The 24,892-nt window shown below is 32.8% G+C and overlaps 1 protein-coding gene across 1 annotated transcript in view; it reads right to left on the reverse strand.

Moving 5' to 3' along the window:
• Positions 1-212: 212 nt before the first annotated feature.
• Positions 213-24,892, reverse strand: part of LOC144255071 (protocadherin-15-like) — a 452,955-nt gene continuing 428,275 nt past the window's right edge. The window contains 9 exon segments of the mRNA XM_077799103.1: positions 213-764; positions 6,603-6,711; positions 7,566-7,636; positions 11,951-11,989; positions 13,538-13,556; positions 17,363-17,860; positions 17,975-18,835; positions 20,502-20,507; positions 22,883-23,035. Coding sequence (XP_077655229.1) covers positions 213-764; positions 6,603-6,711; positions 7,566-7,636; positions 11,951-11,989; positions 13,538-13,556; positions 17,363-17,860; positions 17,975-18,835; positions 20,502-20,507; positions 22,883-23,035 — 2,308 coding nt within the window.

The raw sequence follows: 24,892 nt of genomic DNA on the forward strand, positions 1-24,892 counted from the left end.
TCGATTCTGTCCAAAAAGATTTTCTGGGAAAAACAATTAATTGATACAAATGTGAGTGCAAATCTGTTTTTTTCTTTAATTTTAAAGCATATTGTTCAAAGTTTTAGCTTGTGTGCATGATATAAATCCCATACATTGTTTTCTCAGTGACAATAAAAAGCACAGTTCATTAAAAACTGAAGTAAAAATTAAAATAACTTTTAAAAAATCAGTCACAGTTTTGTCATTGGTATATGGAGGTTGTTCCAGGGACCCATCCAAAGCTCTTCATCATCTGACTGTGTGTGGTCACTATGGAATTCCAAAGTCTCCTTGATGTTTTTATTGTCAACCATGGACTCCTGTTCCACTGTGCTTTTCAGCCTGTTCCCCAATGACTTTGCTGCTGTACTGTCAGTTACCACAGGGCAAGGGGCAAAGGTAACCAGCGTTGGTCTTTTGTTCATTTTCTCAGTAGAAAATGGCCCTCTGGACAATGTGTTCAAAGGTACACTCTCCTCATGTGTCACTGCCAACTTCTCTAATTTCTTAAAGTGCCTCCCCTGACGGACAGGGGAGGTAACTTTCAAGTTATCAGCCAGGCAGGCACCGCGGGTTCTCACCACAGAACCATTCTGTGCAATATATATATTGCCATTGATATTACTGTGGATCTTAGCATTGTGAAGCCGGTTTCTCTGACATTCCGGAGCACTGTCTTCTCCAGTTGAACTAGTTTCATATTCTTGATCAACAACTAACTTGATCATTCTCTTTCTTGCCCACTGACAAAATAAAAGGAAAAAAAAAAGTGTTAGTCATTATCAAAGGAGTGAAAGAGACAAAGAACACAATGCCTGTGAAACTTTAAAAAGTCTTATGTAGAAAGTTATCAAATGTAAATAAGTCAAGAGGGGTACAAGGAAGCAACTCTTTATTCACGTCAGTTTAGTTTCACAAATTCTTGATTGGCTTCACAACATGATATATTTGAATAAAGTGTTGCTGAGCTAGGAAGCAGACATTCCAGGAAACACATGCTCTTAGATCAAATTACTATTCTACATGAAAAGAAAACTGTATTATTTATATTTAACTTAGGAACTAATCCCTTGTTTTGTAGTTGCCTGACTATTCAGGAAAGTTAAATTGGAAGCATTGAACAGCAGTAGATTATTCCATTCATGTTAAAGTTTCTATTCCCCATATTTGAAAAATGGTTTTTAAATCCAAAGTTGCTAATTTATTCAATGCCTGCTAATTTATTTAATGCCGTTAGCCAAAATTTTGTATGTTTAATGCATTCATTCACTTGAAATGTCCTGGTTTTCTGGGTCATTCCATTCAGATCTTTGTTAACTTAGAAAATATATTCCCAGATTGCATAATTTATTTAGTATTAGTACACAAGTTATTCAATAGTACATAAAACTGAAAGCCAATTATTCTAAACTTTCCTTTGGCAAGCAACGGAAACACAATCGAAATTTTCACCAATTATTTGTCTCTTTCCAATTAACATTAGAAAGGGCAAAGGGCAAAGGTTGAACTGTTCTATATCATTTTCTCAAAGAAGCCTTATTACATTTTTGGACTAGGTGAACTCTCAATACTTGGCACTGAGTCAGTCTATTTCAAAATTATTATGTTTACTTGCTCAGATAAAAAATATTATGACTCCTACAATATGGTTTTAAACAACCCAGTTCAGAATAATGATATTAACATTCGATTTTTCATATGTTATCTTATTTAACTTCTAACATTTGAAAGTGGCAGCTACAAACCATCTCTCCATGTAGCTATTTGATCCATTCCAACAGATTATGTATCAATCTATTCTTATCTCTATATAAAATTCATTCCAATAGAGAGGAGTCACTGATAACACCTAATGTCATATTGCATAATAAAAATCCTGCTGAAAAAATAGTAAGCATTGACTAGCTAATTACATGTGTTCCTATTTACTAGTATAGGAAATCTTAGTGGGTTTTAATCTAATATAGTCTAATATACCAATTTCTTTGGATATCATGTATCGCTTTTCTGGCAAGCTTCTGATCTTAAGTCAGATCAAAATCCTGGTCAATTAACTGCCCTTAAAGAGTCGTTTCAGAGAACACACAGAAGGCACTGCACGCAAGAGCACTCATCACTGCAAAAGTCCCACCTACTGTTCTCTCTTCTAAAGGGCTGTGTTGTAACCTTCAGAGTTTGCTCCTGGAGACTTCCTTCGGTTTGCCTTTTTGCTTCTGTCATAGGCTGGCACCTGAAAGCCCCAGGGACCTCCGGACTGACTTTCACTACTACTGCTACTACTACTACTACTGCTTAATGTTAGGAGCCACAGCAAAAATATTGATACAGGCACCTTTGGATTTTATTGACTGCCAGCCAGCAATTCACATTCATATGGTAATTGGACTCATGCTGTCTAGCTGGGCCCATTTTCAGGACTCAGGTTACTCATGTCACTCTTGTAATGGGAGAGTTCCCATTGGTTGGGAAAGGATGGTAGGAGGGTGTTCCGGGGGAAGGGGAAACCGCCCGGCTCAGGTAGAACACACACGTGGCGGACCCACCTGTTAGGGGACGCACACGGCCTCTCTCTAAATAAAACTTTGTCTCAGTTTGACTGGCTTGTGTTTTTGTGCCCAACCGGGTTGCAAGATTGCAAGCCCGTGTGCACTGACAGCTCAGCAGGGGATCGCTCAGCAGGGGTGCCGCAGGCAGTGCTCGGCAGCAGGAGCGGGACTCAGTCGGCCCGGGGCCGGGCAGTTTGCGGCATTTTGGTGGCCCTGTACCGGGAACGCCCAAAATTTAAAGGTGAGTAATATCGCTCGCCCCTAAGGAAAGGCGACAGAATGGGTATTTCTGTTTTGATTTATTCTGCTCTTATTTCAGGCTCTCTAGCCTTACAATTTGTTCAGACGAGTTGGGATAAAGGCCTGATGCCTTTCTCCACGATATCGTGGGTAGACACTTGGTCTTTGTCCATTTTTTGATAACGGAATACCCTCTATGGTGGTTTGAGAATGGCATTCATTAGCCCAATGTCTCCCTCTATGGCATCGTGGGCAAATACCCGGGATTCTACTCTTTTGATACCTAGCTTTGTTAAACCCTCCTCCTATGGGGCAATTTCTTTTAAAATGCCCTTCTTGATTGCAATTATAGCATGTTTTTGGCTTGGTACTTAAAGCCTGTTTTACTTCAGCTGCCATGACTTGTCCTTGTTCATTAATGTCTCTACATAATTTAATATATGTGTTTAAATCTTCCTGTTTCCACGGTCTAATGACCTCTTTGCAGCAACGATTTGCTTGATCGTAAGCCAGCTGTTTTATAAATGGCATTGCCTGTTCTGTATTTTCAAATGTCTCAGAGGCTGCTTCAATAAGTCTAGCTACAAAGTCAGCGTAGGGCTCATTAACTCCTTGTATTATCTTAGATAGTTGACCTTGAAAATCCCCTTGTCCCTTCAAAGTTTTCCATGCCTTAATTGCATTTATAGCGATCTGAGCGTATACGCCAGGATCATATCTGAGCTGTTGCATTTGTTCTTGAAACTCCTCTTTTCCCAGTAACATTTTCAGGTCTCGTTCAGGGTAACCTGCTTCTGCATTTCGCCTAGCTGTCTCCTTGCAAAATTCCTCATTGGCAATTTTCCATAATAAATACTGTCCTCTATTTAGCACAGAATTACACACGTTAGCCCAATCTGCTGGTGTTAAGTTCCAGCCGGTAATAGATTCGACCATACTGACTGTGAAGGGAGCGGCCGGGCCGTAGGCTGCTACAGCTTCCTTTAATTGTTTTCTTATTTTGAAATCTAAGGCACGGTAAACTCGTTCTTTTTCTTCTCCCTGCTCAACTACAGGGCATGCTAGTTTTTGGGGTCCCGCCTCAGGATTCCGTTCATCATCTATGGAGGCAGGTAAAGCTGTTGGTTGAACTATGCCCTCTGGTGGTGGAACGGAGTTAGTAGCAGCCTCCCTATCTGACGACCGTTTTTTCCCTGAGCTTGCCTTGTTCAAATTTTCTTCTATCTGACTAGCTTGAGAGACCTTTTGTTTTGCTTGACCTAATATGTTTTCTGCCATGGCCTGGACCTCTAACAATTTACTTAACAGTTTTTCGGTTTGTTTTTTACTAGATTCTAATCTACTATAAAGGTAACGTAACCCAATAAGATAGGATAGAAGAAAGCCAAAACAGAATGAAACAGAAACGGAGAGGAGGAAAATGATTATGTCAATTTTCTCTCTCTCAGGGCCGAATAACTTCAAACCTTGAGTTAACCATTTATCCCAACTCGTCTGAACAAATTGTAAGGCTAGAGAGCCTGAAATAAGAGCAGAATAAATCAAAACAGAAATACCCATTCTGTCGCCTTTCCTTAGGGGCGAGCGATATTACTCACCTTTAAATTTTGGGCGTTCCCGGTACAGGGCCACCAAAATGCTGCAAACTGCCCGGCCCCGGGCCGACTGAGTCCCGCTCCTGCTGCCGAGCACTGCCTGCGGCACCCCTGCTGAGCGATCCCCTGCTGAGTTGTCAGTGCACACGGGCTTGCAATCTTGCAACCCGGTTGGGCACAAAAACACAAGCCAGTCAAACTGAGACAAAGTTTTATTTAGAGAGAGGCCGTGTGCGTCCCCTAACAGGTGGGTCCGCCACGTGTGTGTTCTACCTGAGCCGGGCGGTTTCCCCTTCCCCCGGAACACCCTCCTACCATCCTTTCCCAACCAATGGGAACTCTCCCATTACAAGAGTGACATGAGTAACCTGAGTCCTGAAAATGGGCCCAGCTAGACAGCATGAGTCCAATTACCATATGAATGTGAATTGCTGGCTGGCAGTCAATAAAATCCAAAGGTGCCTGTATCAATATTTTTGCTGTGGCTCCTAACACTTAATTCTGACTCCTCTTCACTCTCTATGCCTCCTTCCACAGAAGCTGATTCTGCACTGCCCTCCTCAGGGACATCCTGAGCATCAAGGTCTGCAGATTCTTCCACAGGGGCCAGGTCACTTTCTCCTCCTACGTGTTCCTCCTCCTCTTCTACAGTGGGTTCTTCTTGCTCTTTGGGCTGCTCCTCTCTTCTACCTTTGACTTCCTTGACTTCCTCCACGACAGGCTTCCTTCTTGCAAGCACAATGTTTCTTCTAGCTTTTTCTCCTTCTGACTCTGTGGATTCGGATTCTTCTGATTCTTCAGTGGAACTCTCCTCCTTCTCAGAGGGCGTCTCAGACTCAGATTCTTCTTCTGTGGTCTCGGATTCACTGAACTCAGATTCTTCTTCACTGTACTCAGTGTAATCGCTGGAGGATTCCTCCTCTGATTCTACGGTGCTTTCTGTTGCTTCATCTTGGTCTAGAGTTAGTTTCAGATAATCTTTATCCTCTTCCTCCATGCGTCTTGGCCACTCTTCACCCTCAAGGTCAACGACGCCTCTTTTATCAGCTAGTCCTCTAACTTTCTTAAAGATCATGGGGAATATCCTGGCCCTCTTCCATGTTGTGTATGTGGGCTCCGCTGCAGGTGGCTTTTCAATAGTTACTACCACTTCCTCCTCCTCCTCACTAGGCTCTCTAATTTCAACTTTTGGTTTTGTAATTTTCTTTGGCTTTTCCTGAAAATTGTGAGAATGCAATTGAAATGTCAGTGTGAGAATAGCTATGGTATGATCTTGTTCCATGTCATGTATAAAGTAGTAGGAAAGAATATGCAGGGAGATAACTTCACCCAAGCAAAATTTCAGAAAGCATCACAAAATTCTCTACCATGTATAGATAGAGGTAGATTAAGTGAGTATAAACTGTTTTACTTTTGGCTATCTAGGAAAATCTAGTGATATGTCATTTTTTTAATTCAAAGTTTTTTTGCATTTAGATCTAGAAAGAAATAGCCACTAGCTCTTTCCTTTCTATCTCTAGATTTTGGCAGTAGCTTCTTGTGTCTTCCTTTAGCTAAAGATATAAAGAGTCTTTTAAAGTCATGAAAATACATTAGTTTATCTAAAAGTTTACATAAAAATTGGCTATTTTCTTAAATTTTGAACAGGTTAGGCCTACTGAGCCATTCATTTGTTATTATTGAGGGGGAGAGGATAAATCTGCAAAATTAATAGTGTAGGCAAAGAATTTGATAAAATTGGTTCATACTAATTTATGCATGATTACATAATTTCCTCAGATATGTAGGTAGAAATAATTTATCCTTTTCCAATGATTGAAAGATGGAGACTATTTTTCATGATTTTTAGATATGTTAGGCAGTGTAGGTACAAAAGTAGCCATTGTGTTGTATATTTTTAAACATATTTGATTATATATTAAGTTCATGGAGCAATATTTACAATTTTAGGAAACAAAATTATTGTAGCTTTTTCCAGATATTTAACACTTTATAGAAGGAAACAGATTAAACTATTAAAATTAATTCCCTCCATAGATAAAGCAATAAAATGACCAGCAATGTTAAATTTCTGTGGAAAACAATTGGTAAATGAATAGGATTTTTTAAAGGTAGAAATAGTCTCTATACTGGTAGACAAATAGAATTTAAAATGTTGTTCTTCAATATTATCCCACATAATGGAATTATGGTAATTTACCTCTTCCTCCTCATATTCCTCCTCAGCTTCACCAACCACCTCACCATATTCCTCCTGTCCAGCAGGTGGTAACAATCGACGTCGACTTCCATATTGAGGCATTTCATACCTGTAAAAGAAACTAAAAACCTAAGTACTTTTTTCCTGTGGTATATGTATAATCTACCATGAATGATCTCTGTTTTCTTCTTTTTCTTCACCATTCAGTCTACAGATATTATATAGCATCTATTAGGCTCCTTTTAAATTAGCTACAAAACTATAGGGTAAGAACTACTACCTGATGACCAAAGATTTTTGCCATAATGATACCCTGGAATAACAATAAAGAGAGTTGAGTTATTTTAGATATAAGTTTTGAGAGAATAGAATGAGAACAAAAGGCATAATGCTCCTTAATGAAGTGAATAATGTAAGACACAAAATATGTTCCTTCTGAAAGTACAATAGCTGATTCAGAACATAAAGTCTACATATTTACACTGAAGGTTTTTTCAAACATGGTTGACAATGGATATACATTCTTCTGTTGCATTCCTTTAAGCAGTGAAGTGTACATGTGGAGAAATAACCTTTGAAATACTTGTTCTTGGATTCTTAAGTATGTTTTCCACCTTCTAATCATTTTTGATCAAAACTTTACCTAGACTGGTTTAAAAAATGTTAAGCATATCACATGAAGATAAAGGTGAATTTAGGAATTGAGCAAATATGTTTGACTTTTATTTCACATTTAAATAAATATAAATAATTTTAATACATTTCTAAAATTACAATATATGCCAAATAGAAAAATGCTTAAAACTTGATTGAAATTAAAGGTAAATACATTACTCATTTTTCAAACATAAAACTAATGAAATGACTTTGAAATAATAAATGCTAGCAAAAAAATCAATAAATGGCTTCCTATTATTTATAAATACTATATAAGATTCTGAATAAAAAAATCTGAAGATGTACCCATGCTCTTAACTGTAATAATCTTGTCCATATTCCTGGCCAGGATCAATTCCAGACTCCATGGATAACTCCTATTGTTCAAAAAGAGAAATTGCATTTGAAAACAAATTCTTATCACAGTTCAGCTCGAAGTAAGATTTCCACACCTAGAATTTGATGATTCTGAAAATATTCCTGCCAAAATAACTATAATTAAAAGTGTTATTTAAACACATTCCTTTTTTGTTTGTTTTCTGGCCACAAGTACTCACAAAAAATAAGATTGTATAATTAGATTTTACTTAAAGGAAGAGGAAGTAACTTTTTCCTAATTAAAAATCTCTTAATATTTTCAAATGAGTATATTCACTTATTCCTGAATGACTTTTAAAATTACAAAAAGACAGTTAAACTTAATTGTATCTTCAATTACATTATTAATAGCCTTTGGAATTGACAAAAATTATAACATTATCTGTAGCATGTTTTCATCTTTCCACCAATGGTTTTCTACTATTCTCCCATTTATTTAAACTCTTTATGTAAAATTTTTTGATAATAATAATTTATACACTAATAAGAATCTGAGTTACTGTGTGATGTCTCCCAAGGATGTTTACATTTTAAGGCACTTAATGCTACTTCTGGATTTAAGACTTTTTAAAAAGTATTGTTTTACTTTGAGACAGGGTCTTGCTAAGTTTTCCAAGTAGGCCTCACTTTGACCTCCTCTTGTCTCAGCTTCCTGAATGGGAAGCTAGAATTGCAGGTATGCATTATTACACCTGGCGAAGGCCTTCTTTAAATGAAGGGATCCTGTCAACATTTCTACTTCTAAACTCCAGATTATACTGATTTTTTTCAACTATGTTCTTATAAAAATATTTTTCCTGAGGAATATATATTAGAATAATTTTCAACAACAATTAAATGTTAAATGTAATTTCCTTATATTTGCTTTTTTAATTCTGTTTTGACATGTTAAGAAATGACTAATCAAATTAAATTTGCAATAGAATAAGAGGATGAAAAAGCATAGCTATCTACAGGAAAATGGGTTGATATTTACTTAAGATTATATGCTATTCCTAAGAATTAATTTCCTTAATCCAAGTGTACTAATGAGATGGGAAAAAAATTGCCCTTCTCTGATACCACAATTACATCACTTAGGAAGTGTGGAAATTAATAGCCTGCAAGATAAGTATAGATAATGACTTTTATTTTTGCTAAGATTGGCCAAACTGATTTAAAAATATTGAATTATTTGCCATCAACCCTTAGAGAATGCCACCAAAAATATGGGTTTTTATTTTCTCTTGAAAAGCAGAAAGAGGGCAGCACAAATACCATGTTTCTACATGTCAAAGATCTAGATGGTATTATGGTAACCATATTCTCTCTTGGTTACTACATCATGCCCAACCATATTATTCAACCACACTATGCTACAACTATACTCATTATCATCTTAAATCTGCCACCTGCCTTTGTTTTGCATCTAATAAACTGCATTCTCTGGTTCCTATAGTTATTTAAAGTTTGTGACTCTTCTGCTCTACTAATAATCTACATAACAACTTTACAGTTTACAAATACTTTGAGCCAAATGCAGAGATATTCAATTATGATGTTAAAACTAGATCAGTTTGCCCATCAAAATTACAGAAATTACAAATAATAATAATAAGCAATACTATGTGTTGGGAGGAACATGGGATAACTGGGACCTTTATACAATTCTAGAGAGATGATAAATTGGTAAAATCCTCAGGAAAATGTCAATAATAGTAAAATATATGTATCCATCTTTCAAATAAATTCAATTTATAATTATATACCCAAGAGTATTATGTACACTTGTGCACCAAAATGCATTATTCATGACAGCAAAAAAATCAGAACCAATGCAAAAGCCCATGAGCTAAATGCACCACAATACAGGTGAATCTCTCAAACAGAATGATCAGCAAAAGAAGTCACATACACATAAAAAACACTGTATTATTCAGCTTGTATGTTCAAAAACAGACTAAGGTGTGTGCTACAAGCCAGTTGAGTGATTAGGAGAAGGGAAATCAGTATCTGGATGTCAACATAAAGGAGCTTCTGGAGATCTGGTAAAATGTGTTTGGGCATTCTTTATATGTAACCATATGAAAGGATTTGCACTTCTTTGTAGCTACAGGATTTATTTCAACAACAATAGCAACAAAAATAAGAAGCAGGAAATGGGATTGGATTAAGAAAGAACAGTAAGAAATTAAAACAAAGTAATAGTGTAGATTTAAGTTGTTCAAACTAAAAAATTGAAAAAAGATAATGATAACACAATGGTAAACTTACATTTTTGAGTCATCTAACAATGTAATACTTTCATTCTTTTAAAATGCGCTAAGACTCAGAATCAATACATTTATACTTCTTGACCAATATGTCTTTAATATAATATACATAGATTAAGACTTTCAAGTGGTTTTAAAGTAGAATTTTAATAAATTCTGATAATAATATATGGACATGTTCTTTTTTCCTAGAGAGAGAGTAAGGCTCAGCTCTCCCTAACTACATTATATATCCAGCATCAATTACTTTGAAAGTGTAATAAAGCAGAGACAGGACTGGCATAGGTGCCCAGGAAACTCAGCAAGAGAGTCTTGACTCAGTCAGTCACTCTGCAGTGACTTAGCTGGAAAAAGAGGATAGAAATTAACAGAAAAGAGTGACTTGAACTATGCCTTTTGAATGCTTATGCAGCTCATGAATGAAGAGTAGAGAAACATCACTTCAAAAAAAGAAACAGAGGGCTGTGCGCTGTGGTGCACTCTATTAACACCAGTGAGTCAGAAGGCTGAGGTAGGAGGATCCCAAGTACAAGCATAGACTGGGTAACTTAGCAAGACCCTGTCTTAAAATAAAAATTACAAAATACTAAAGAAGTAGTAGATGTAATAGCATTATCATGCCACTGGGTTTAATCCCTAGTACTGCAAAAACAAAAAGAAGGGGGAGGGGAAGTGAAGGGAAAGAGAGAGAGGAAAAGAGAGGAAATTAAGAAACTGGGGAAGGACCTAGTGACTGGTAAGACCCCTGAATTGACCTAAAAATTCAATGGAATGTTCCTCCTCTTTATGTACCATGCAGTCTCTTTTAGCATCTCTTTAGTTGGGAAATACTGAATTTTAGAAAATCATGCAAAATAATGTACTAAAAAATGATTTTATGGGTAGATCAAACATTTAATTTTATTTTAAAAATTAATATTTGTTGCTGATCAGAGAATATAAAGTTTATTTGGATCTTATTATTATAAACATCTATGTAAACCAAAACAACTATTATAACTATCATTTATTGAATTTCATCCTGCTACATTCCAATTGCTTAACTAGATATCAATATATTGGACATTACTACCAACATTTTTTAGAATATGAAATTGATGTTCAGGAGGATGCATATCTTGCAGGGCTTTTACAGTTAATAATTGGTGTTTAGACTTTAACCTTGAGTTTACTAATTCTATATTCTGGAAATTCTTCTCTTCATGTAAATTTTTGTTAAAAATCTTTAAAACCTGGATATCCCTGCCACCCAATCTCCAGATTATGATGACTAAATTCTAAGCAAGAAATGCCTCTCTTTAGAAAAGGTAGGATTCTGTTCTAAAGGAAAAGGACTAAAATGTTTATAAATGTAGCTTATAAAAAACTAAATTTATCACAAAGAAAAGTATTTTAAAATAGCACTACATTATTTTTAATTATGGCAATATATAGACATGCTGTTATACATAAATAATATGAATTTATTATATAAACTTGAAAATTTTTTTCACATTTCAGAAAAAAAAATATCACAGACACTGTGCAATACACATGTGCCCAAAGACAGTATTTTGAATCAGGACAGATGTTAGCATTCTTTCTTTAGGTTTTGCCTAATTTAGGTCTGACTTCAAGCATGGATCTGTTGAATCTCTATATACTTAGGTAAATACTGATCAGATACATGAATTGCTTCATTCAATGATGGCTTATTTTTAATTTTTTTTCAGTTTTTTTATAAACCTTTATTTATTTATATGTGCTGCTGACACTCAACCCCAGTGCCTCACTCATGCTAGGCAAGTATACTATCACTGAGCCCCAGCCCCAGCCAGATGGCTTATTTTTAATACAATATTATTTGCCTAATTTCTAGAGAATGATATTACACATATGGAATTTGAGTTATCAAATATGTTTAGCATTTCTCTGGAAATGAGTTTTTCTTTCTCTTGTAAAATTATACCATACTGGCAGCCACCCACTCTGTCTACATGTAAGATGAACATAAAAGTACTAAAGTCACATACATATATTGTGAAGGTTTAATAAGGTTGAAAAGAAAATGAAAATTGATACCTCTGGTTTAAGAAGAGAAGGCCTCAGCAGTTGCTGTTCCTGCCAAAGGAAATTAAAAGAAAAAGATTTAGAAAATAATTCAGATGGGAAAAGTAGGTTATGGTTGAGAAGAGAGGGGAAAAAAAGGCTACAGCTTAAAACTGGTTACTTTGGGATTATGGCTCATTATTTATGTGACAGCTATCAAAAACATTAAATAATATTTTGGCTAATTCTCTATATTGGAACACTAAGTAATAAAGGATTCATTTGTTTAATTTCATAATTGTTTTAATTAATACCAAATTTAATAACCGTAACAAAAAAAATCTAGAAAGATTTTTTAAGTTTCATAGCACAAAGAACTGTTTATGCTTCTAAGAGCACTTTAAGCATGATATAATTATTTTTAACAAGTTTATATTTGTTTTAAATTGTCCCTCTTTTTTTTCTCTCCAGTCATATTAAATATAATCAGATTCATTGGGAAGAACAGTAGAACACATAGAATGATACAGTTGTAGTGTATTTGAGATCATATTCAAGACATGATACCCATTCCTTCTACTTTTTATCAAAAGTCAATGGTGTTTTTATACAAAGTCTTTTGTGAATAGGGAAATCATTCACAAATGGTTAGTTTCATGATGATTTAGACTTTAACAGGATGAGACCAAGACATAAAGTTTAAATTTAGGATTATCAACTCTTAGGGGCTTAATAATTATATCACACATCTTAAAGAAAGCACTGGAAAGGTGAGTAGAAGATTCTGGGAGATAATTCCATGAATGAAACATCTGTTGGACATGCACAATAAAGTAAATATTTAATTGAAGATTGGACATCTTATAATACAACTGTTAGTGAGTTAGTCTAGTTATGGTACTCATTTAAAGGTGAGGGAAGTTTTAGTTTGAGATGCTATAATCATGCCTGACACCTGAAATTCATACAGGCATTCAACTTGATTTCTATATAATATAGGATGTATGCATCCTAAAGTATAAGCCATTTAGGTCATATACTTATTTCTCTTGACTAAGAAGCTATATGTTAAATTTAACTAGGTTCTCAATAACTTCATTGTTAACATTAATTATAATATAGGGAGCCAAATGCTATTGATGAAAGTGCCAGGTATGTTCTCTGTAGACTGAGTCACAGTAATGCAGTAGAAAACTTAAATGTAGTAACAATCAGAATTTAAAATAAATAAGTCAAAGTCCATTCCAATATAGTGATAAGAAAAAGTTTTAGATTGGTATAAGACCAAACATTAAGCAATCCCATAATTTCTAAATTAGATTATAATATTAGAAAGATGAATTTAAGGGAGTATGACAATACTGAGCAATTGTAATTCAGGACAAATAAATTTATCCTTGAAAATGTAAGCAATTGATCTTTGTTTATCCATTGAACCATAGTCTTAAAACCTCAAAGAAGAGAAGCAACATTTATAAAAGAAAAGAAGTAGAAAAGTTTATTTGCATGCTTTGGTTGAATTGAAGAAGAATAATCTTGCTTCAAAACAATGTATTTTAGTCCTGCCTATTACACAAATAATCTCCCAGGAATCTTGATATAATACCATAAATCCCTTACCTCTGGTGCATAACCTCTCCTGAAAGGCAGAAATAAAGAAAGAAGAATTAAACACCCAGATTTTCAGATTAAATTATAGATAAGGGCCATTTAAAAGAATCTGAGTAAAATAGATAACTTTTACTAAACACTGCCTAAGTGGGAAATATATTTTGTGGCATGAACAAGAAAGGAAGACCAAAGTTTCATGCCTGAATTACTAAAAGCAGTTATCACCCCAAGCCCTCATTTTGTAGGTACAACAACTATTTTATCTAAACACTATTTTATCTAAATAGTGTATAGCAACACACATTTTTGACTCCGTTGTGATCAATTGGGATAATAATAATCCAATGTATCTCTGTTCTATATGAGCCTTGATCTATATAAAAAATATTCAGTGGGAGAAAGATGTGTTTTTTATATATGAAGAATATAGTGGGCACAAGATGAAAAATTATCTCCATAAATAGAGTTTCATCTTCCAAATGATGGCAAGGTATATATATATATATATATATATATATATATATATATATATATATATATATTTGCATATGTCAACTTAGTTGTAAGAATAATGAATTCAAAATATTGACTACATTTTAAGGGTCAATTATATCATTACAATAAAGTCAAAATGTTAAATATAATAGCCAAATATTCACTAGTGCATAAATCTTAATAAAGTTCATGGACCACAAATTGGTGTAGTATTTGACCATACTTGAGAAAGAAAAAAGGGCACAGCATATTCAATGTGAATGTAAGTAATTATAAGAAATTTATATTTATTATAAATTGAATGATTAACCTAAAGTATTAAATTGATGCTGTTGAACATACTATATGAAGTTAACATACTACTATAGTGAAGATTTATTAGGAATTCCAACCACACAACCTTTGTAAAATATTTTTTAAAAACTCCAAGGTCGTCATCAGATTAAAGTCTATTTATCTGAAAGCATCTTAAGTTTTTAACACACTCTTTGCTGAAACTGTTGGTGATAAAGTTAAGTTAATATATTATAAATACTACTTTTTTAAAGAGTTCTATAGTAAATTTTATAGAGTGCCTATATGTTTCTGCTAATATTTGTGGGAATGATCATCCTTCTAATGCTTTTAAAAATTTAGACATTTTCAACTTCCTTTCAATTTCTTTTAGAGAAAAATTAGAGAAAACTCATAGTCTGGTTTTAATAATAATAAATGAGCCATGTGAATCACACAAAAATACAAAAAAACCTAAACTCTATTTTCTACATATTTCAATTTCTATTCATTATCAATGTTTTCCATGAATAATGGACATAAAAAAATACTGTTTTCATTAATCTTTTTGTTGCCTTTCAGGTAGTTATTTATATGGCTTGGTTTAGCTCAAAGGAAGAAATAAAAGTGTTACAAAATAGAGTCAATGTTTATAATTCCCTGTATGTTTTCAAACCATGACTATTGATAGTTATAAAATCAGTAATATAATATTGATGCATTTTAATTTTAGCATATATTCAATGATATGTATTTTAAATAAGATATCTAATAGCTCCTTATATGATAATTGGACCTCAACAAATATAGCATAAAAATATTCCCTTTTTAGAGACTGGTTGTCAGGTTGTAGAAATTAGGTTATTGAGCTTGTATACTCAAATAATATTTATAGGTCTCATATTACAGAAGATATTTTAACTGATGTTTATGAGGAACTCAGAGAACTCCAAATGCAATGTGTCAATGAAATACTATTAAGTATAAAACAGAATGAATGTTTCATTTGAAAACTATAAAATATTAAAGAATTTAGATTACACAAATATTAAAATATTATAGAAAAAGGCAATATAACAATTTAATAATGCTTAGGTCCTTACACAAAAATATTATTTGAATTTGTTATAATATTTTGTTGGTCACTAGTTAGAAATTTCAATATCAAGGAATTCTAAGTTTCACAAAAAGTTATATAAATTAGCTTAAAAATACACACACTCACATTAAATGCTCACATAATTGTGAAAAATACCTTGTCAGAGTCCGCCAACTAGCACAAGTTCTCATGCATATGACCAGCTGCCAACAAAAACTCCAACTGAAGTTTTTCAGTGAAAGAGAGAAAAAAATCAGGTTCAAGAACCCCAAGCAAGAAATTACTCTTGTTTCCGATGAAAAGAATCTGAAGCAGATGAGCTAATGAAAATAATTAAACTTAGATTTTTTTTAAAAAATATAACCTTGTTAATTAGTAATGCCAGATCAAATTCTCAAAGAAATGTCAGATAATATCAGGGCTGAACAAATCTTTAAGATGGCAAAATGTAGGCCCCTCAAACTATGTGAATATATTTAATTAACTATCAAGCTTAACTTGAATGGAAGTTTCTGTTATTTCAAAGAAATAAGAGAATCTATGATAACAATCATAGATTATTTGAAATATTTCTGCTGTTTCTTGGAACATACATATAGAGCTAATTTACAAATGTACCTTTCTCTGGGCAGACATATATTCTAAAATATTAAAATTCCAGAAATAAAAAAATAATTGTACTTCCATTCAAAAATAGGGATTTCCACTAGATGAAATTCATTCCACATGTTTTATGGGCAAAACAAAGCAATTACTTGATGGTCACATCCTATACATTATATACACATATACAGACATGCATATATATCATTGTATATAATAATATGTATATGCATGTATAAATATGAAATTGGGCTAAAATATGCTCAGTGAAGAATTTAGGAATATTTTCCTTAGTTTAACTAATATTTAGAAATTTAACAAGAATAGAGCTCTAAGATATTAACAACTATTTGAACTAAAGAAATTTATTTCCATAGTATAAATTTTTATCTTCTTGCTGAAAACAAGGAGCAAAAGGCCTAGATAAAACTGGTGATAGTTCACCAAATATAATACCACTTGATTTTGTATTTAAATTTAATATTATTTCATTTATTAAACTGGACATAAATATTTTCTTTGAAGGAGAATCTTTAAAATTATAATTAAAGAGATGATATAATAATGTGACAGAGCAAAATTAAATAGCACTTTAAACACTTGTGGGAACAATGAAATGTCTTACAAAAGTCAACATCTCAAGATTTATTTGCATTATAAAGAAAAGAAGGGAATGCACAATGAGAAATAAATAAGACAGCAATTGAAAAAAGTAAAAGATTTATCAAATTTATGAGCATACTAGTAAGACAAAAGCAAGCCAGAGTAAAGAATGTTGTTAAAAGAAAACAGATGACTACATATTATAGCACCTGGGGTTTATTTTGAAACAACTAAGCCTGTTATCCCCTACAGTTATGAGTACATAGCATATTACTTTGGAAGTATTTCTTCCTAGCAAATACATAGGCTTCAAGAGAACAAAACAAAAAAAGAAAAACAGAATATATGGTATGACTTTTAGCTTATTTTTAAAAGGCTATCTTTTCCTGGAACATTCATATGAAACAATGATCAAAAAGTAAAATGAAAGCATCAACATAATAAACAATCCTTTTTGTGAGGTTGGGTATCTAACTTTCATGCCCGTATCTCCCCATCAAAAACAGATTAAAATTACTTACTTTTCAAATAAATGTAGGACAAATAATGCTACTTTGTAGTTAAGAAAATTAAGGTAAATCTACTACATGAGTTAGTAGTGATGAAGTTAATAATCTTTTAAATTAAAACTATGGAAAAAACAGCATTGCATTGAGTTTGGGGTAAAACAGTAGAATCTTCTTTGATGTTCAAATTTGATGTTCAGCTTGAAGTTATGATCAACAAAAGATTCACAGTTAAAATAGGAAAATCAACATTACAGTGCAGTAGATTGACTGTGCGATTGTTTTTCAATTTCCTCCACGGTATTGTTTGAATTCTCCTGGTTTTGTTCAGATGTGATTCCCATATTTGTTATCTCTGAAGTGCAAGAAGTTTGAAGTTTTGAGATGTTTGTGGGTGGACGGTTCTTTTGTATTTGACTGTACATGTTAGCTATTGATTTTTCAAGTTCTGCTAAGTTTTTAATATGTTTGAGGATGCCTTTTGGTTCTTTTTGAGGGTCTGTCTTACACACTGATTTTGATGTGGATTGGTGCATTGTAGCAGCTTTGATTTCCTTGGCAGGAGTTATATATGTAGTGCATTTAATATCTGGTATACAAACACCCTCTGTGGATAGAGCTGAAGCTGAAGGAGGCCGTGGGCATGGAAGAGGAGGAGGTGGTGGAGGTAGAGGAGGAAAGGGGGGTAGAGAAAAAGAAGCAGGGGGAAAAACAGTAGGAACAGAACGAGGAAGAGGTGGAAGAGGAGGAGGACTACAAGGAGGAGGAGGAGGAGGAGGAAAGGAAAAAGAAAAGGGAGTTAGGACAAGAGAAGGAGCAGGGGGAGGAGGAGGAGGAAGAGGTGGAGGAGAAGGAGGGGAAGGAGACAAGACAGAGATGTTACATGGATGGGGAAGATTTTCAAAAACGTTCCTTTTGGTTTCAATATCCAACATACATGGGGGTGTTTGTCTCTTAAAGACTGAAGAATTTGAAACGCAAGACCTTGCAGGAGAAAGTTCCAAAGAGCATTCAGTAGGAGAAGTGATAACATCAGACTTTGATTTGAGTTCCACACTTCTTGAAATAGTTGGCAAAGTGGAGAAAGAGAGGTGAGACCAAGAAGAAGAAAATGAAGAGTCTGAAGCTAGAGATTTCAATTGTTCTGTTTCTTTCATAGCCAGTGGTTCACCTTGCCTTATTTCTTCTCTCTTGGTCAGATATGTATCTTCGGTTGTAAACAATGGATTACTACTACCATTTTTGTTGGAGTAGGTTCCATTGCTTTTATTTTCAGCTTTTTGCCAGGTGTTCTGCCATTGCATCAGATCTATGGTTTCTGGTCTGTTTGGAACCTTTCGCATCAGTCTCCTAGGTAAGCTGACTGGCTGGTTCCACATCCTCTCAATCTTTTCTCTTGGGCCCCTCAGGGACTGACTCTTGACTTGTGTTTCCACTAAAAATGGGTCTTCAAAATCTGTTCTCAAGGAAATGTCTGAATGTGTTGATATTGGACCTATCTTTTCCTTATAAAGGGGGTTGTAAGTACTTAAGCCGTCCTTATAGGATAAAAATGTGAATTTTCTTGGAGACTTCTGTTGGTTGTTTTTAAGTGATCCATCTACATGAGCTGGCTTGTGAGCCTCAATGGTATTGGAAGAAAAGGGCATCACAACTTGCTGATTTGTCCTGTCTTCTGAGAGTGAGTTATTTCCCCTGCTTTGTTGAAAATGGTAGAGAAGGAAAAGACTTGAAAGAAAAGAAGATAATGAAATGTAAGGAAACAATTTGTGACAGCTTTCATGAGAAAGATGTTTTTATGGTTCTCATTACTACTTCAAAATATAAAATGCCAAACAACACTAATTTACTGAAGCAAAACATTACTTTCAAATTCCTATTCTCAAAAAGATAAGGCAGTAAAATCTTGAGAGTTGGGAGTAGCATAAAAAATATTAAAAAAAGATGTGTCAGTCTCTAGACTGCTTTTTTTCCCCCAACCCAGTTAGTTTGATACAGCAAAGTATCCAACTCTTCACATAACAGTTCACTCATGTATAAATCACAATGCTCCAAATTAAAGACAAGCAACTTGGCCTTTGATTCTGTATCCTTGGCCTTGCTTGAGGATGCTCAGAGCTGACAGTTATGCATAAAAGATCCTTGGCTGTATCTGAATCAGTATATCTCCACTATCCTTCATCTCGATAATTCTGGCCTAGAGCTAAAAGTACTCTGATCTGTGAGAAATTTTGCCAAAGAATACAGAAAGGGATATTTTATTTTTCAGATTATGAGAATTAACAGTCCACAAACACAGAGGGAGACTTCTCACAAAATTCAAAATCACATTTGAATTTATGCTATGATCCTGAAGAGAGATGATTTTCTTGTTTAAATTTTAACTTAATTTTAAAACATTATAAATAATGCCAATTGGCTGAGGAGCTGCTGGTATTTCCTTCATTTAATTTTTAGAAAAGACTTCCCTTATTGAGAATATTTACGTTAAAATTATATGGCTTTAATGTCATTGAAGATTTGCTCCTCTGTAAATGGTGAATCATAGGTAGCTTTGAGATATAAACAAACTTGGAAAAGCCAAAGAACACAAATTAAGTGCCTTTATTGAAAGCTTGGGGACCTTCCTCCAGAAAGTTTGGGTACTAGAGTTTAAATTTGTCTCTAATTAGGTTTACTCTCCAGTACAAACAGAATACCAAATTTATTTTAGTAATTGTTTAATATTTACATTCCATTAAAAATGGAAATAAAAGGGGGGATATTTTGAATAAGAACTAAATAGCCACATTGAAAAATCAGGGTAATAGTTTAGGCAATAAAATGATGTATAAAGCTAAAGTTGTTAACATGTCATGTGGCAAAAATACACAAGTTCTAAAAAAGAATGCTACATGATGGACCTAGAGTTTCAGCCCCATCTGAGTGATTCAGAAAGTGCTGACAATTTGGAATAATCTGGCAGCCAACACTTTTATGTTTTCTGATATTGGAGAGACATTTTTAAAGTATGTAAAAATTCATTTAACTGCACATTACTTGGTCATTGCTTTTGTGGACAACTGGTCTTGATTTGCTCTCTCTTGGACAAAATGATCTAAATAATGATATCACATAATTTATAATTTAAGGGAATCTATAAATATTTTTGTATTCAATTAAAAACAAAGATAACTTGAAAGCCAGGCTTGTCACTGCGAATATTGGTTTTAAGCTCAGGCATTTCAAGACACCAAAAGTAATTTGGATGTGGAAGATAACGTGTTCCTTTTAAAAGAAAATGATTCTGTGGTAAAAGATGAAGCTCACTGTAGTTATAGTAAAATACCATTTAATCTATTCTATCACATCTATTTTATAATGCCCTTGTATTAGAATGATATTATTTACTTACTTATGCCTATGTATCCACAGGTGAGAAAGAGAAAACATGTGATAGAAAAAAGAAAGTTTTAACTATAGTTAATTTGAGATGATTTTAAAAATACTAACAGGAATTTCTTTAAACATTTAATACTTATATTCAAGAAAAAAATTCATGAGTTTGTAAAGATTTTCTGTGTGTTTATTAAGAATGATATTTAATAATGTCCTAAATAAAATCACATGGTATATATTTGGATGTTTTATCACAAAAAATATATCCAGCAATGTATCTATTATATAATATATATATATATATATATATATATAATTGGCCTGTATGAAACATGAATAATTATTATCCTAAAATAGAAATTTTAAATGAGACTACAAATTGCTATGCCTTAACTCTAACAAATAGATTAATGCACACTAATTTATAAAGAAGATACATTTTGTTTGGGAGAAAGTGAAGTACCATGATGTACCATAGAAGTACCATGATGACTATTATAGAACAAATTTTAAACTATGTGAAGTTATTGATTACTTATTGAAGACATTTACAAAATGAGTTGATATTTTTTTATTTTTTAAAATGATTTCAAATAATTCACTTGGAGCCAGTTTATTTTATAGTACCCTATCATTAGAATTCCTATTAAAGTTTTTGAATAGATAAGTTAAACATTTCCTAAAGATAATTAAATACAAAGATCTTAAAATATTTTAACACATATAACTACAAAATATTTTACTAAATCTATTATAATTTTTCTAGTAAAAATAGTTCACAAATGTGGCTTCTTGGAAATCACCATTTTGAAACTACTTTGAATTCAGATGCCTGTCTTTGTTAAAATTCTCACATACCATTCATTCTTATCATATAGAAACACACTTAACTTTACACATGCTGCTTTTTTTTTTCTTTCTAAAGTTGTTGCTGGCAGAGGTGGTTAAAGAGATTGAAGAGAATCAAATCATTTTGGCTCAATTCCTACATTCACCAGTAGTTCAAAAAAAGACCCTCATTTTCAACTTATGAAAAACAGTGAAAACATGTATTTGAAGCAAATATCCCATAGTGTATTATTATTTTAGAGATAGAATGTCACATATTAAACACAATTTTAAATTTAGTTTTCGTCAAAATAGCATTAATAACAATTTTAACATTACTGAAACTAGACAGAATCTAGTATAAAATTATAATATAGCAAACAAATAATAATACCTCTGCTTAAACCATTTTTCTAATTAACAGGTGGATTTCATTATTTTTAAGGCTTGCTTTACTCCTACTAGTAAATGCTACAAATATAGAGATATGTTTCAGTCCCTCTACTTAACCAAATTCTAGTTAATAAAAGGGTTTCTGAATTTAACTTAGCTGTATGCAAACATCTATAAATATGCTTGGTAGTTTTATAGAACATTACAAAGAATTACTCTTGAATCTTAAAAATATAAACAAGTTAAACATAACCAAAAAAATCAGATTATATGAATACAATAATTTGACAGATACAGCTTTTAAGTCTTTTAACACTAAGTTGTCTTTTTTAAAGATATGACTTAATACTGTTTGGAGATTCTAAGTAGTATAGGAGAAATATTAAGCAACCATAGCAATCTATCTGTATTTCACCACACATTGTCAGATTTTCTGCCAAAGGTTTTGCAAAAAGGTGAGATGTGACTATTATGTAAAACTTTTAAGAAAGATTGTGCCAATATTACTTATAAAATCAATATTACTAAACAATGTTTGTTGCAAGATTAGGAAGCCCAGAATACTCTTGAATTTATGTTAATGTGGACTGGTGACCATTCTACAGTTACTCAATGAAATAGAAGTAAGAATAATATAATGAAAAGTATTTTCTGTATGTAGTTGGACATTTAATACGTGGATTCATTTTATGCAGATCTTAAGATCTTATATAATGGCACCAAATAGTGTCCTATAAAAGGCTATGATTTTAAACTATAGAATTTAGTTTCAATTACAAATTGGGGGTTTGGATTTGATCCCAAATAAGGAATGACTGTTTTAGGATTGTTTAATTTATCATCTCATGTGTAAAATCTTTTTCCCCAGATTTTTTTAGGGGATGATGGCTGTATGACCATGGCATCAGAGAGAGTCCATATAATATTAATGTCCTAGGAATACATTTATAATTGTTTTCTCAAGTACTACTTTTCTCTTAGATTTTTTTTTCCTTTGCTATTACTTTTAAACTTTGGTTCTGATCTTTTTTTTTTTTCTGTTTATATATAAAAATGAAATAAAGGGTCCAATAGACTGAAAATGCATTTCTTCATCTGGTTAGAATTAAACACACCACTCCGTATCCAACAAAACCCAACCCATTTACTTCTCAAAGTTTCTGAAAGGCTACTTACATTGCGCAGTCTCCAAGTTCTTCATAGAGATGTGCCCCTGGAGGTGGTGGGGGTGGAGGAGGCGCTGCCATTGGAGCGGGCGCTGGTGCTGCTGGCTTTGCTGCAGGTAGTGCAGACTGAATTCGTGCTGTCTTGGTGCATTCAGCTTGCCGTCTTGGGTAAAGTAAGATTGTTTTGTAAAATTCTTTTTAGAAATCATATGCTTTTTAGCAAGCTATCTTAATAATGATGTTCAGTTATCAGAGGAGCCCACTTATAATATTTTACATAATTATTTGAACTCATAAAATGATACTGTGACAGAAGCATCCTCATAAATATCACTGACTTATACTTGTCCTTCAGTTCTTTAAAATATTTGCTCCTTGAAGAAGGGGGAAAATTAATAGGAGTACTTGCAAGATAAATTAAGTAATAATTTTAAAGTTACAGCTAAAGGAAATAAGTTGTAGTATTGTATGATTGCATAGTAGGGTGACTATAGATAACACTAATGCAGTGTATATTTTGAAAAAGTAGAAAAAAAAAGGATTTTTAATGTTTTTACACAAATAAACTATATGTATTTGAAGATACAGATAAGCTTACCCTGAATTCAATATTACACAATATATGTATATATAAAAACAATAAATGGAACTCCGTCAATATGTACAATTTTATATGTCCATTAAAATTTTAAAAATAATTTTATAACTGTATTGCATAATTAAAAGTTTAATAGATATCTTCATTAAATGGGGCATATAAAAGATAGTTTTTTCTTTATTTTTCATCTATTTTGAGAAAAGTTATTTAAAAACTGTTCAAATACTTTTGATATTACTTCACAGAGGCTGTGAGGTGTGCACATACAGAAGGGAGATTTGGTTAGATGTTGTATTTTTTTTTTATTCTTAGGAATACTTGTGATTCTTATGTTAGAGATGGATCACTGTTTTTTTATTATTATGGGCACATATTGCTAAAGGGTACAAATGACTAGAACACTTTATTTCATATTTACTTCAGTTATATCCAATTCTAAAATCAGCTCAATTCCATATATATCAAACCAAAGAGTGCACAACTATTATAAATGCCAGTCAAATAATTAGTACATAGTTTTGAACAGGATGACCACTTGATCAACATGATATATGGTTTCTATTTTTCTATTACATAAAATCATGTGCAAAATATCCATAATTATACTTACACTTTAAACCTGTTTAGGAAAGCAATGAATAAGAAAAAAGAGAAAACTACATTAGAGATATTATGCTCATAATATTTTAACATATACTTATTCTAAATCATGAATAATTTACTGGTTAAACTCATAGTGACTGTTTACGATATAGTAGGGAGACTAAGGATTTCAATTCAAAAAGTGAAAATGGGAAACTATTATTACCATTATAGTTATAAAAGGGGCTAAAACATTCATTACAGGAAAATAAATAAATGAGCTAAATGGAATAGGAAAAACTGGATTAAAACACAGTGACGTGAATTTCAATTCTAACAGAAATGAAAAATTGAAGATGATCTGGTCTTTCTAATTGACTTGTTGGTTCACTCAGCTTGAAGAAAATTAAAGGAATGAAGCGAGTCTTACAGTAAGCACTGATTACACTCTTGGCCTTACTTTGAAGCTGAAATTGGAAGGTAGAACTGCAGAGTATCAAATTCATTACAATTTTCATCATATTTGCTTTGTACTTTTTTATACCTAGCAAATTTCAAAGAAACATCATAATATAAAAGAATAGATAGCCATTTTAATCTTATTTATAGGCAAAATTTGAAGGTACAAACATTAGGTCTTTACATGTTAGAATTTTTCTTTGATATATGAGCAGAGCAAAACTCATTTTGTGTGATTCTGTTAATCTACCAAAAAAAGTAATAACTGAAATAAATGTGTACTAAAAAGAAAATTAAATAATCATCTATAAAACATTTAAGTATAAGCATCTTAATTTTTTTTTTAATTTCAGACTGCTGATAATATCACATGAATGCTTC

Source organism: Urocitellus parryii, chromosome 5 (genome assembly GCF_045843805.1).
Source record: "Urocitellus parryii isolate mUroPar1 chromosome 5, mUroPar1.hap1, whole genome shotgun sequence".
Lineage (NCBI taxonomy): Eukaryota > Metazoa > Chordata > Mammalia > Rodentia > Sciuridae > Urocitellus > Urocitellus parryii.